Genomic DNA, 14411 nt, shown 5'->3' on the forward strand with positions numbered 1-14411 from the left:
AGTGAAACAGATGTCCCACAGGCCTCAAAACCAGTCACTGCACCTACATCTCCACCATGAGTGTGGCAGCTTTCAGATGGGGCTCAAAATTCTTCAGCACTACTGCCATCGAGAGATGGAAGACTATGCCCCCTCCACTTGAATGTGGGTGAGCTCAGGATGCTTGGACCAATAGCATCTGACAGGTGCTACTAAGGGACTCCCAAGGCTCAGAAAAGGCCAAGATGTGTCCACCTGGTCATCTCGGGATGCTCACAGTGGGGGAAGCTGGGCCCCAGGTGGAAGTCAAAGTGCCTGAGACCACCTGGTGGAAAGGTCAGATGTTGACAACCCCAGCTGAGCTCCCAGCCAAGAGCCAGTGTCCAAAGCCAGACACAGACGTGGGCCTCCTCCGACAACCCCGTCAAGCCTTCAGATGACCACAGCCCCCGCTGACATCTGACCCCCAACTGCATCAGAGACCCCCCTTAAGCAAGAGCCACCCAGCTGAGCCCTCTCCAGATTCCTGCCCCACAAATCACAGACAAAATAAAGCAGAAGTTTTAAGCTATGATGTTTTGGTGTAACCTATGAGGTAGAAATAGTAACCAGAGCAATAAAAAAGGGAAACATCCATTTTATCCCTTCTTCCAATAAAACTAAAAAAAGTGGGGAACGAAAGAGGACATCAAATCTGCAGACTCCAATTCTATCAGGAGGAAGCCATACCCTTTTGCCATGCTAGCGACAAAAGGGCAGGAGCGGAGGAAGACAACCAAACGGCACTCCTCACACTTCGGCTGAGTCTGATGCCAAACGGCGAAGGAGTATCCCCTAAGCAGGCCTGGCTGTGGTTATGACAAACAGCGGATGTTCCTCTCATTGTCTCCCTGCTAGCGGTTTCTGTCACAGCAAACGTTCATAATATCTCTCAGATAATCCAGCGAAACACAGCAAAGGAAAAATCAGGCAAGAAGAGAACAGAACATCCTCCACCTTCACGAAAGAGCTCTCTCAGAGCCGCTCCGCAAGGGATCATGAAACCCTAAGTTAAGTTGCTTTGCGTAAAGCAACAGTCTTCACTGTTGAAACATCTCTGTGGCCACAGGCAGATTAAGCAACTCTCAGAGAGGAGGGCTGGGCAGAGAGAACCGGTTTGCCTGCCAAAGGATGAGGTTCAAGAGGTGTGTAACGGAGCTGGCCAAACACACACACACATTCTCTCTCTCTCTCTCTCTCTCTCTCTCTCTCTCTCTCTCTCTCTCTCCCCCCCTCCCTCTCTCTCCTCTCTCCTCTCTCTCTCTCTCTCTCTCTCTCTGTCTCTCTCTCTCTCTCTCTGTTACATGAAAGGTCCCTACAATAAACACTCAGAAGGCAAAACACCTGCCCAAGCACCCTCAGCAGAGGAGTTGGTAAAAAAAAAAAAAAAAAAAAAAAAAAAAAAAAAAAAGCTGGGGTCCATTTACCCAATGGAATGCTACTTGGTCATGAAAAGAAGGAAATCTTATTTTCTGCGACAGCATGGAGGGACCTGGAGAGCATTACACTAAGAGAAATATCTACACCAGTCAGAGGAAGACAAGTACCATATGATTTCACTTACATGTGGAATCTAATGAACAAACAAACAAAATTGACACAGACTCACAGATAAAGAAAACAGACTGACAGCTGTTAGAGGGAAGGGAGTTGGGGGGAAAGGTGAAGGGATGAACCAAAAAACAAACAACAAAAAACACAGACAGCAGTAGGGTGATTAGCAGAGAGAAATCGGGGTGAGGAGAGGTAGAAGAGGGTCAAGAAGGATAAATGGTGATGGAAGGAGACTGGAATTGGGGTGGTGAACACACAATACAACATACAGATGATGTATAGAATTGTACACCTCAAACCTGTATACTTTTATTAACCAATGTCACTCCAATAAATTCTATTAAAAAAATTTTTTTTAAATAAAAGAAAAGAAAATGAACAGCTCAATACTAAAGGCTACAGTCCACAGGAACCACAGCTCCCTGCTGCCCAGGGAGTTTGAAGATGCCATCACCCCCAGGACAGCCAGCAAGTCCATTGACCCCACCGCCAATCTCCTTTCGATGTGAGGACACCCAAGGGCACCCTGGTAGGAGGGGAGGCATCTTTGATAAACCTGGGGCACAGTCATGTCACTGTACAAACGTTTGCTTGACCACAACAGCAAGTTCCTATGACGGGTTCCGGGTGAGGGACCGGGAAAGTCGGTGTATTATCTCATTGGCCTTTAGAGCTTAAAAGGAAGACACACTTGACTTTCTTAAGGCAACAGGGTCACTATTAGACACCAGAGAGCTTATTTCTATGTTCTACTCAACCGCCCATTACGAATAACGGTCTGCTAAGGTGGCGACAAGTGAATGAGCTTGTGCGAGAGCCTGTGTGCGCCCACAAGTCTATGCATTTGGAAACGATGCAAATACTCAAACGCAGACATCCTTAATATTTGAAATGTTTTCCACTGTTCTATCTTGGGGATTGTATTTCATAAACGAGGGTTTCTTGGCTGCTGACAATCCTAAAATGCCTTTGAGGCACGTTTCACCCCTCCATGAATGACCACGGGGAGAGCTTAACAACAGAGCCATTCACTACGCATGCCCACCAACCTCAGGATGTATCTTCCGTTCAAGCGAGGACTACCCGTCGGAAAAATGCTTCCCACCGGCCTTCGTAGTTCCCAAAATTCCTTTCGTAGAAATTCATTTCTTTGGCTCATAAAGACGTCTTTTTAGAATAATGCTTTATTCTCTCCACCCCCGTCCCCCGCCTATGAAAGTGATAAAATATGGTCATTGTAAATAACTGAGAAAACATCAAGAAATGAAAAGTTACAATCACCAGCATTCTTAGCAAGCTAGCAATCACCACTTGTAGCATCTGAGGGCGCATTTTTTCCAGAGCCAGGCCTCTCAAACTCTGTGGGAATACGGCCCCCGCCCCCGCCCGCTGGGAATCAACGCTTCTGCAGAATACAACGAAAATCAACTAGAAAGTGAAGTTGCTTGCAACGCCTGGCAATGTCACTTTAAAAAAAAAAAATTTTTTTTTTAACTCTTACTCTCAATTTCTATATTTACTTCACCTTAATTGGTAACAAGCAGTTCACTGTTTGTGGATCACTCTATACATCCCTGAGTTCTAGACCTTTTCTCTCTCGTATGCACATTATCCTCTTACTGGACACATGGCTTTATACACACACTACACGGAGTTTTACATACACTTTATGGTTTTTTACTAAAGGCTCAATGCACGAAATTCATGCAAGGGGCTCAGCCCTCGCAGCCCGGCTTCTTCCAGAAGGACTTCTCTGGAAGGTCATCCAGCTGTTCGGTCTAATTAGCACATTAGCTCTTTACTGTATAGGACTCCCTGATCTTTCCTCCCTGACGTCGAGCTGACCATTCGTCCATATGCACACCTGCCATCCTTTTTCAATGGGAAAGGCCACGATTACAATGCCAACGTCTCCAAGCAGGGCAGACGCTCAGACCTCCGTGCGTTAGGACCTCTGTAAGTGAGGGTGGTAGTTTCCAAGTGTCACACTGGCTGTGCCCAGGGGTGGCCCCCCCTAACAATACCCTGAACTAATGCTGTTTCAGAGCCAGTGCAGAGAAGAGGGACCCGTCTATTTTCCAGGAAGCCAAGAGTCCACAGGGCTCTCAATTCTAAGCAGAAACTAACATCCATTCACTCCAACATTCATCGTGCCCCTGTGTGCAGACAGAAGGAGATGCTGTGGACAAAAGATGGGGAGGCCACACCCCTCCCTCCAGAGGCCAGGTCCTGCGGGGTGGCCAGACAAGTACACCAATGGCCACACTACAGCCGGATGGACACGCACCAGAGGGAGGTAAGGGGGGTAGGAAGCTCAGGAGACAGAGAATGCCGGCGAAGACAGCCTCAGGGCCCCATGCCCCAGGGATTCTGATTCTGGGTGGGGCCCAGGATGCTCTAATTCTAACCAGTTCCTGTTAGCAGAACCACACACTGGCGCAGAACCACACACTTCGAAGGCACTGCTCTGGAGTAAGCAATTCACAACCAGGGGCGTTCTGCACCCCGGGGACACTAGCAAGATGGGGGATGCGCTTGATTGTCCCAACTGTGGGGGAAGAGGGGCTGCTGCTGGCGTTGAGTGAGATGCCGCTACAATGCACAGACCAAGCCCCAGAAAACAAAGAATTATCTGGCCCACAGAGCTCATGCTGAGCATCTGCTCTAGAGCAAGGCACTTGAACTCTATGCCTCAGCCTTGTTATCGGCAAAATGGAGATGACAAACATCTACCACATGAAGGCGTTCTGAAGTGTGTAGGAAAGAGCCCGGCACACAGTAGGCACTCGTTATTATCATGAGCAGTCATTACTGGGGGTTTTTGTTGTTGTTGTTGTTGTTTAATATATTTTATTGATTTTTTACAGAGAGGAAGGGAGAGTTAGAAACATCGATGTGAGAGAAACATCGATCAGCTGCCTCCTGCACACCCCCTTCTGGGGATGTGCCCGCAACCAAGGTACATGCCCTGAGCCAAACCGGTTTCAGCGAGTAGCACAATTTCTATGCAATAATTTGGAAAACATAGGAAAGTACAGAAACATAAATGTCACTCATCTCCCCTCCCAGGAATACAGACCAGGTGTGTCATCTCCTCCAGGCACTGTCATGCATGCATACACGTTTTAAAGAAGAGAGCACCATACTGCTGCTCTCCCACAATCTGCTCTGTCCCATTCAGATGTCTTTCTCTGCTATGAACAGGCTGTGCCATCATTTTAAGGCCCAGATTCTAGCAACCATTGCGCATGCATTCTACTCATTTCTTTAACCAAACTCCTATCGAGAGTCATTTGGATTTATACTTCCCCAACATTTTAAAACAATGCTGCAATGAACATTACCAGACCTATATCCTCGCCCAGCTATACCCTTAGGACACATTCTTACAAGTGCAATTGCTGGGTCAAAAGTTATAGTCTCTTGCCCTGGCGGGTGTTGCTCAATGGTTAGTGTTGGCCCGCACACGGAAGCGTCATGGGTTCATCCCGGGTCAAGGGCATGTGCCTGGATTGTAGGTTCAATCCTGGATCTGGTTGGGACACATGCCAGAGGCAACCAATCGTGTCTGACATCGATGTTTCTTTTTCTCTTTCTTTCTCTCTCCCTCTCCCTCCCTCCCTCCCTCCCTCCCTCTCTCTCCCTCTCTCTCCCTCTCTCTCCCTCTCTCTCTCTCTCTCTCTCTCTCTCTCTCTCTCTCTCTCTCTCTTTCTCTCCCCCTCTTCCCTCCCTAACTCCCACTTTCTCTAAAAATTAACTGAAAAAATACCCTCGGGTGAGAATTAACACACCACACACAATACACACACCACAAACACAATATATACAACACATATATCACACACACCACACCATCCACAGGACCCACAAACCACATACACACAACACACAACAAGCATGCACACCACACCTCACAGGCCTTAAAGGCCAAGGTGCTAAGATGTGACAGCATTATCTTTTCAGGAAAGGATTTCTCTCTTCCCCTGACCTGTGTTAGTATTCATCCGAGAGAGGCCCTCCCAACCCACCCCTCCCTTTGCTCTCCCACCCCCGAGTCTCCAAGCTCAAAACTGTATTTTGAAGAGAAAATGTCTGCTGGTGTCTGGAAAGGGGAAAGCCAGATTCTGGGCACAGGCCTGATGAAAGTTTGGGGAACACAAGTCTCCAGAATCAAATGCTTTTTCCATCCATCCCAACCAAGCAAGGAGGGCAGAGCATAAACATCCACCACCACCAACTCTGCCTCCAGGGAAGGGCAGGCAGGGAAAGGCCACTCTGATCACTGGGAGCCAGAGAAGCTGAATGAGGGTAACCAGGCCTGCGTCCTTCCTCTTCCTCCTCCTCTTCTTCCTCTTCCTTCTCTTCCTCTTCCTCCTCCTCCTCCTCCTCACCCGAATGACCCATTTCTCTCCCTGAATCTCTCCTCCTCTTCTATCCCTCGCTCTCCCCCCACCCCCAGCACACCACTTAGTTCCCTCTTGCTTGGTCCTCAACCAGGTCTCACCTTCAACTTAGCCCTGGCCACTCCCTCTGGCTGGCATGTTCTTCCCCACGTGGCCCGGAGGCTCACTCTCTCCAGAGTCTGCCCCACTCCCTACACAGAACACTGAGCCCCTCCGCCCTGCCCTCTTCCCCCTGCACCCACTCGGCCCAGGTCCCTCCTGACTTCTCCTCCTCAGCACAGAGACTACTGTGGTGTTCACTGTCAACTGCATCTCCTCCCCTCCACAAGGTAAGGCAGGCCCTGTCCATCCTCTTCACTGCTCTCTCCCGGCACTAACACTGCCCTTAGCGCACAGTAGGTGCTCAATAAACACCCACGGACCTGTCTGTGGGAAAATGCGTTTGCTTTCTTCGCTTGAAACATCGGGCTTCTATCCAAGGGCCTCTCTGGTTAAAAGGTTATTCCCTTCACCAGATTAAAAGGCCAGCCCTCCCGATAGCAATCAGAGTGCAGAGGGGACACAGCGCTGTGCAAACAAGGTCAGAGGCAAAGTGAGGTTGCAGGAAGAGGCAGACGTCCAACTGGCGACATGCAGGTGGCTGGCATCCAGAGGTCTTTTGGTAACCTCCGATTTAAAGAGGAAGAGGAGGAGGAGGAGGAGGCGGGAGAACAGGAGGAAAATGAGGAGGAGGAGAGGAGGAGGAAAAAGATGGGATCCTAAAGGTGAACCAGGCCTGCACCTCGGCCTATGGCTGTCCAGAGACAACCAAGCCACGCTCTGTGAGCAAAGCAGTAGCTGTCACAAACCTGGTCACCAATTCACTTCCATCAGAGTCAGACAAAGTCAGGAGTGCTACCAAGTAATATTCAAAAAGTAAAGGCAAAGGACATGTGGACAGTGTAAGCCCCTCCTCTAGGGGCTTCGGAATCATTCCAGCCAATCCTCATTCTTCACAGACTCCACCCTCATCACGATTTACTCGTGATTCCAAATCAACCTTCGTGCCCTTCCTCACTCATCCGCAGACATGCCCAGTGTCACCCAATGAGGGCGCCCCCAGCCGAGGGCAAGCAAAGACCCTCCGCTCTGGTTTCAGCTCTCCTACCGTGAACAGTACCCTCCCCACAGTCCTTCAGTGCCATAGCTCCTGAGTTTTCTGTTGGTGGCTCTGCCGCTTAAACCAGCCTGCACGCCTGGTGCTAACGTGCTGTCCGGTGCCCTCAGCTCGAGGAGGCTGTTTACAGGTCACAGGGAACTCGGGTGCTGAACAGGCTTCATCCAGGCTGTGCTCTTTCTTGCCCACCAGTTCAACATTAATGGATCAATCCCACAGATTAAATACGGTGACTTTAAACGGGAACACACACACAACAGGGTTATGTGTCAATCTGCTGACAAGAGTGTGACCAGAGACTCGCAGGAGCCTAAGATGGGCGAGGGTCCTGCAAGCGTCTGGCGTCTTTCCCCTCTGGGGGCAGTGGTTCAGGGTTCACTGACTCCATGTTCATAGCCACTTTGCAGAAAACAACTACCACGCCGAAACCAGTTTGGCTCAGCGGTATAGCGTCGATCTGCGGACTGAAAGGTTCAGGTTCGATTCCGGTCAGGGGCATGTACCTTGGTTGTGGGCACATCCCCAGTGGGGGGGGTGTGCAGGAGGCAGCTGGTCGATGTGTCTCTCTCATCGACGTTTCTAGCTCTCTATCTCTCTCCCTTCCTCTCTGTAAAAAAAAAAAAAAAATCAATAAAATATATTTTAAAAAAAACAATTACCACAAAGGGGGTGGGGTGGCCGGGGAGAGGTCAATGGGGGGGAAAAGAGACATACTGGTATGTAATACTACATGTAACACTTTAAGCAATAATGAATTTAAAAATAATAAAAATTAAAAACTGTGGCACATTTAAAAAAAACAACTACCAAGAATAAGGAGAATCAATCGAGTATCAAAATGCTCTGCTTCCTGTCCCACATCCTCTGGCGCACGCCCTGTGCCGCCCCCGCTGCTCACGCCATCTGCTCCTCTTTGCACAGGGATTCAGCTTCTGAGGGCTTCTGCTCAGCTATCTCTCAACTATCTTGAGGTGCCTCCTCTCTCACAGCCTGTCACCTCCCCCTTCTAAGGTAGTTCCTACCATCAGGAATGATCAGCCACTTCTCTGTGCCCTCCCACCCCCAACCCCACCACAACCGAAATGTAACTCCCTCTCCCCCCGCCTCCCCCCCAGGGCAAGACCTTGGTCTGGTTCCCCACATGTCTGCGGAGGCCCAAACAGTGCCTGACACCACTGGGCCCAGGGCTTGCCTGAGGAGGGCGGCCCACGAGACACACAGCGACACCCCTGTCCTCGGGCTCCGGGGGCACCCACAGAGCCCCTCTGGGGCCGGGTCCCTCTGCTCCTCAGGGAGACTCACAGGGAACACCGATTAGCCCTGGGCGGCCCGGGCCACACGGGGCTCCTGAGTGGCTGGTCCAGGCTGAGATGTGCTGTAGGTGTCAAATATGCACAAGATCCCAAAGAGTTCCTATAGAAAGTATTTGTAAAATATCTCAATGACTTTTACTATTGAGGCCATGTGAAAAGTATGCTTTCCTGCCAAAACCGGTTTGGCTCAGTGGATAGAGCCTCAGCCTGCGAACTGAAAGGTCCCAGGTTTGATTTAGGTCAAGGGCATGTACCTTGGTTGCGGGCACATCCCTAGTGGGAGGTGTGCAGGAGGCAGCTAGTCGATGTTTCTCTCTCATTGATGTTTCTAACTCTCTATTCCTCTCCCTTCCTCTCTAAAAAAAAAAAAAAAAAAAAAAAAATCAATAAAATATATTTAAAAAATAAATAAAAGTATGCTGTCCGGAACATTCTTGGGTCAATGAAATAGATTAAAGTCCACTCCAGCTGTTTCTTTTTACTTTTCAATGTGGCTCCTAGGGATGTTTTCCTTGCTTACACAGCTGGCATTATATTTCAGAGTCCGTCTTGGTTCTAATAATAACACGAAAAGGGCAGCCAGAGACCAGGCCAGCTCTGGCCACCTCTTCTCGCTGCTGCCCAGGGCCCTCCAGAGCCAGGCAGGAAACACCTGTCCTGCGGCTTCCTGCGACACACACACCTGAGTGCATTCAGAAAAAGGCTTCGGAAACCAGGGCTAGAGGGAGTTCCACATACGAAACCACTCCACCCCGAGAAGCGAAGTGTGTGCGCAAGCAGAACAGGGGCCGGCATCGAGCCGGCATCCAAATGCAAACACTGTTTCCAACTCGTCCGTTCACATTGGGAACGGGAGACTCTGAGAGCTGGGGGGGGGGATGTGGACAATGGCCTGGCTCCCTATGTCATTGATCCGAGAGGACATTGTGCCCCCGTGTCCCCATCTGAAGGGGCAGTCGCCATCTCCCCTCCTTCCCAACACTGTGCTGTCCACTAGAACTTTCTATGATGGTAGAGGCGCTCTCTGCTCTGTCCAACACAGGGGCTATGGAGCTCTTAAAGTATGGCTACCCTGACTGAGGAACTGCATTTTTAAAAAAATATATTTTATTGATGTTTTACAGAGAGGAAGAGAGAGGGACAGAGAGTTAGAAACATCAATCAGCTGCCTCCTGCACACCCCCATTGGGGATGTGCCCACAACCAAGGTACATGCCCTTGACCGGAATCGAACCTGGGACCTTTCAGTCCGCAGGCCCACACGCTATCCATTGAGCCAAACTGGTCTCGGCAGGAACTGCATTTTTAATCGCATTTAATTTCAATTCAAATAGCCCACATGTGGGTGGCATTGGACAGCACATTGGCCTGTTTGAGACAGGACAGAGAGAGACAGAGCTTATAAAAAAAATAATAATAAAATAAAATAAAATAAAAATAAAACTTTGTAAATCCCTATAGAAGTAGTAGGGCTTTTGGCGTTGTTTCGGGAATTACAAATATGAGGTTCTGAGAGATTTCAATTGCCCAATAAAGACTCGGTTCATCCTAAGTGCGAAGAACCTAAATAAACACTCAGATTTTACTCCACTCGGGGGAGAAGTGCAGCCGGTGTTCACAGTCACCTCCCGTGGCGCTGGAGGGGTGAACCCTTCACACGCAGCTCAGAAGACAGGTTCTAATCCCCACCCCCACAGCCAGGGCCTCGGCCGCAGGCAGGCAGGCAGGCAGGCAGGCGTCCAGGTTACCAGTGCACTACTGGTCGATTACCTTCCTACCGCCTGCACCCTCACTGTTAGGGACCAGGTGCTTCCTGCCCTCTCCACTGGCCTTCCCGCTATTTCTCCTGCTACAGACACAGGTCCCTCCAGCAGCTCCCCGCGCTCCTTCAGCTCTGACACCATTCACAGGCTCCCGGACACAGGCAGGGGTGGTCCAGATCTGCTGATGGATGGTAAAACTGACCGCTCCTGAAAAGGCAACTGTGAAGAATGCTAATCTGGCCCTGGCTGGTTTGGCTCAGTGGATAGAGCACATGTGTCAAACACCAGGCCCGCGGGCCAAATCCGTCCCGCCAGGCCTTGCAATGTGGCCCGCACCGCGCTGTCATCACTGCACTCCGCTGCGTTTCCATCACAATGACAGTTTATGACTGTTCAGTAAACCATTCGGCCCGCGATTTAGGCTGGATTTTAGATTTTGGCCCCTTCTCTGATTGAGTTCGACACCCCTAGGATAGAGTGTCAGCCTGCGGAGCAAAGGGTCCCTGGGTTCAATCCCAGCCAAGGGCATTTATCTGGGTTGCAGGCTCCTCCCCCTGCCCAGGCCCTTGTCAGGGCTCCTGCAGGAGGCAACCAATCAAGTGAGACCAGGTTTCTCTTGGTCTTTCCCTCTCACTTCCACTCTTTCATAGATCAATGGAAAAGTATCCTCCGTGAGGATTAACAACAACAAAAAAGGATGCTAATCTGTTTACACTCCGGTAGGGAGATGCTCATGAAATTCAAATGAGTTCTAGCCTCTCAAGATGCGTCCCAGCAGGAAAGTCCTTCCCAGTCTCAACAGCTTTTCCTCTCCTGTTAAGATGATTATACCCTACACCAGCCGGCTATAAAGAGATGAGCAGCAACGTCAAAGGGGGTGAATTATTAGCGCAGGAAAGTAAAAAAAAAAAAGGTTTAAGTCTGGGGAAACGTGTTTCCAAGAACAATGTAAGGAACCGAATGCATTGCAGAGGCTTTGTGAGAGCTCCTTCATTCTGCTCCAGGAAAGAGTTCAGCTCCTTTCCCCCTCAGGCCTTTAGCGCTTCCACAGACACATTCACGTTAGGGCTTACGCCTGGGCAAAGCCCTAGGTTTGGGCCCTACGGAGCCTCCGTGATGAAAAAACAACATGAGAAATTAGATCCATATGTGTTCCACCCACAAGCCGGGCTCAGCGGTGTACTGGATTCTGTCAGACGGCAGTCTATTGCTCAACCCGAGCAGGGGACGCCAGCAACCACCCTCCAGCGACTAACACAGAATGAACCATTCTGGTGTCACTTCAACTAGGACAGGGGCTCGGCTTTCTGTACCTCAAGTTCGGTCTCCCGTCGGTTGATGTCATCCGTGGATTGATTTAACTTCTCCAGTTCTCCCTAAAGAAGAACAGAGGGAGAGAAAAAAAAAAAGATTTAAAGGGATTGTCTTTTGTTTCCCAGTATGACTCAGCCCATTACCTCCAAAATTACTCCAGCACCATTTGTGGGAAGAGGGACTGAGAGTCAGGATTAATTCTCAAGGAAAACAGCTGAGCCTCAGCCGGAAGAGCAAGTGCATGTCAGCATTTCTGAAAACTTTATCTTTGATCTGCAATTGTCAGAAAGTCCCAGAAATCTGTCTTTTCTTAGAAGGTCAAATAGGTATTCCAGGTCTGTGCCTTCAGGTAAATCCACCTGTTACAATGGTTTCAGAGCCGAATCAAAACAGGACCTTCAGCCTTACAGCAAGAACTTTGCAGAAAAGGCAATAAAAAAATAAATAAGGCCACGCCGCAAGTAGAAACCCGGTGAAATGTTTTCAATCAAGGGCAGGATTCTGACGTTAACTCATTGGTGGTTGAATATTTTTCTATAAAGATGAAAACCTTTTCTTTTCAAACTGCAATTATTCAGTCTCCCTGGGTATTTTTAAACTAGCTTTAAAAAAAAATACCTTTAAATAAACATTTACAAAATGAGATTCTGTCAAAAGTGGCCAGAATGAAGTTAACTCATTTTATTCTGCAAACAAAGGGATCTTGTTAACAGAATTCCCCTACCAAGAAAATATGGGAGTAGCTCAAACTGACGGTTTTAATCTTTAATAAGAAACCTAATGCAAGCATTTCCCACCTGATCTTTAGCTGGCTAATCTGAAAAAAAAATCATTTAAATAGAAACAGCTGGGTTAAATGAGATACTAATTGATCTGCGCACTGAAAAACCCAATGAGGGCTTCAGGAATGGAAAGATAGACTGAAAAGCAATATATTTTTAAAAAACGACGTATGCGAAGGGTAGAAACACGGGATCTGCTGTGCGTTTTGCCTGGAGGGTGACGAGGTTACGCTGTCACTCCTAGGTCCAGGCTTGGAAACTGGTTTTTAACCATCATCTCCCTTGGAAATGGAGGTGCGGGGAGCCAGGCCAATGCCCTCGCCCTCGCCCCCGGCGCCTGCTTTGCGCATCAGCTGTTCCTGATTCCCGTTCACACTCAAAACCCCACAACAAGGCAAAGCTAGGTTTGAAACCTCCGAGGCCAAGTGCAAGGTTGAGTCAGGGGGGACACAATACACCCTTCCGTTTGGTAACAATGAATCAAAGGAGGAAGACGGCGCGGGCTGGCACCTGCGCCAGGTGAAGGGAGAAGACTCGGAACGCCGGGCAGCGGTGCCAGCCCGGGCGGCGGGGCGGACGACGCCCACCTGGCGGCCTCTCCCTCCTCCCCACCCCCAAATGAGGCCGTGCAATGCCCGGAGCTGGGCCGGGGACCCCCACACCCGCATGGCGCCCCCGCCCCCTTTCCCTTTGTTGCACATCCACCGAACCGCGGAGCGCGCCGCGGCGACCCCGGGGTGCTGCCCGGCGTCTGCGGGGATCCCCGCGACCCAGCCAGGCCGCATGCACGCGGGCACGGCAGCTCCCCATGAGCCGGGAGAAGCCGCAGGTCCAGACCCCTCTCCCCGCACCGGGGGCTGCAGGCAGCTGGAGGTGTGGACGCCGACCTCCGCGGCGGCCTCGCGAGGTCGAGATCGGGGCGCCCCCCGGACCCCCGTGCGCCCTACCTGGATCCGGGGGTCCACCTCCTCTTCCTCCTCCAGCTCGTGCTCCATCCCCTCTTCCTCCTCGTCCTCCTCCTCCTCCTCCAAGTCCCGGGCGGGCGCCGGGAGCTCAGCCGGCTCCTCCGAGAGGCTCCGCTTCAGCGCCGCGTCCATGCGGGCGGCTGTGGGAACGCCAATCCGGCCGCGGGGTTTAAGCGAAGCGTCGGCCGCCGCCGCCGCCGCCGCCGCCGCCACCGGGCTCGCCCGCAGCCGCTGCTCCGCGGCCCGCACAGTCCGGGAGCCGCAGACCCCGGGAGGCGCCGCTCGCCGCCGCGGTCCCTCGGCCCAGGCGGAGCGGAGGAAGTGTGCGCGGCCGCCCCCTGTCGGCAGCGGCGGTCAGCGCAGCGGCGCCCGCTCCTCCCTCGTCCCGCCCGGCCGGCCTCCGCGCTTGGCTCTGACTGTTCCCCCTCCGGCCCCGGGGACCCAGGTCGCCGCCGTCACAAAAACCTCAGCTCCTTGAGCACCTCCAGCGCAGGGCGACAGGGAGCCCTCCCCCTGCAGCCCGGAGCTATCACCCCACATCGGATGCCCAATTTCGGGACAGCTTTCTCCCTCCCCCCTTCCCCCCTCGCCTAAGGAAATGGACGGTGGGAGGAAAGTTTGGGGTATTTCCACTCTCTGAAGTCACCTTTAGAAGCCTGTCCCCAGCAGTGGCCCTGGACTAGTTTCAATCAAAATTCACTCAAACCCCTGCCTGTAGGCGCCCAAAGCACGTGTCTCCTCTTGGGTGAGCCTTGGTAATGGTATCTGCTTGAAGATTTCACCAGAAAGGGGAACAGAAACATATGCTCACGTGGACACAGAAGGTCAAGGGGTCAGCCTCTGCCCCATGTGTGCATTCCCATCCAAAGGCTGTGGCATCCCCCTCACACCCAGAACCTGTGCTTTCATAGGTGTGGGCTGGTCCTTCCTGAGCAGCCAGGAAGCATGGAAAATCATGGATCAGGATATGGGTGGGTGGGTATAGCCTGTGCAGGGAGGTGGTCAGAGTAACCCCCCATCGATGGGCACACACTCTAAGCCAAGGGTTTATGAACTGGCAAGGTATCCTGCCCACCCAGAGCAAGTAGGCAGCCACAGCTTCCCTGGCAAACTCAACATCACAAAAGGCCAAAGATCGAAAGG

The 14411-nt window shown here is 51.2% G+C and overlaps 1 protein-coding gene across 2 annotated transcripts in view; it reads right to left on the reverse strand.

Moving 5' to 3' along the window:
• SH3BP5 (SH3 domain binding protein 5) overlaps positions 1-13583 on the reverse strand; it is a 56640-nt gene extending 43057 nt beyond the window's left edge. Inside the window, exons 1-2 of one of the 2 annotated variants that reach the window (XM_045579303.1) lie at positions 13251-13583; positions 11521-11583 (exon numbers count right to left, since the gene is read on the reverse strand). In XM_045579303.1, coding sequence (XP_045435259.1) covers positions 11521-11583; positions 13251-13400 — 213 coding nt within the window. In that variant the 5' untranslated portion in view covers positions 13401-13583. The remainder of the gene's footprint in view (positions 1-11520; positions 11584-13250) is intronic. The other variant, XM_036431526.2, reaches the window with a different exon arrangement.
• Positions 13584-14411: the final 828 nt, after the last annotated feature.

Source organism: Pipistrellus kuhlii, unplaced genomic scaffold, assembly GCF_014108245.1.
Source record: "Pipistrellus kuhlii isolate mPipKuh1 unplaced genomic scaffold, mPipKuh1.p scaffold_m20_p_11, whole genome shotgun sequence".
NCBI classification, from domain to species: Eukaryota; Metazoa; Chordata; class Mammalia; order Chiroptera; family Vespertilionidae; genus Pipistrellus; species Pipistrellus kuhlii.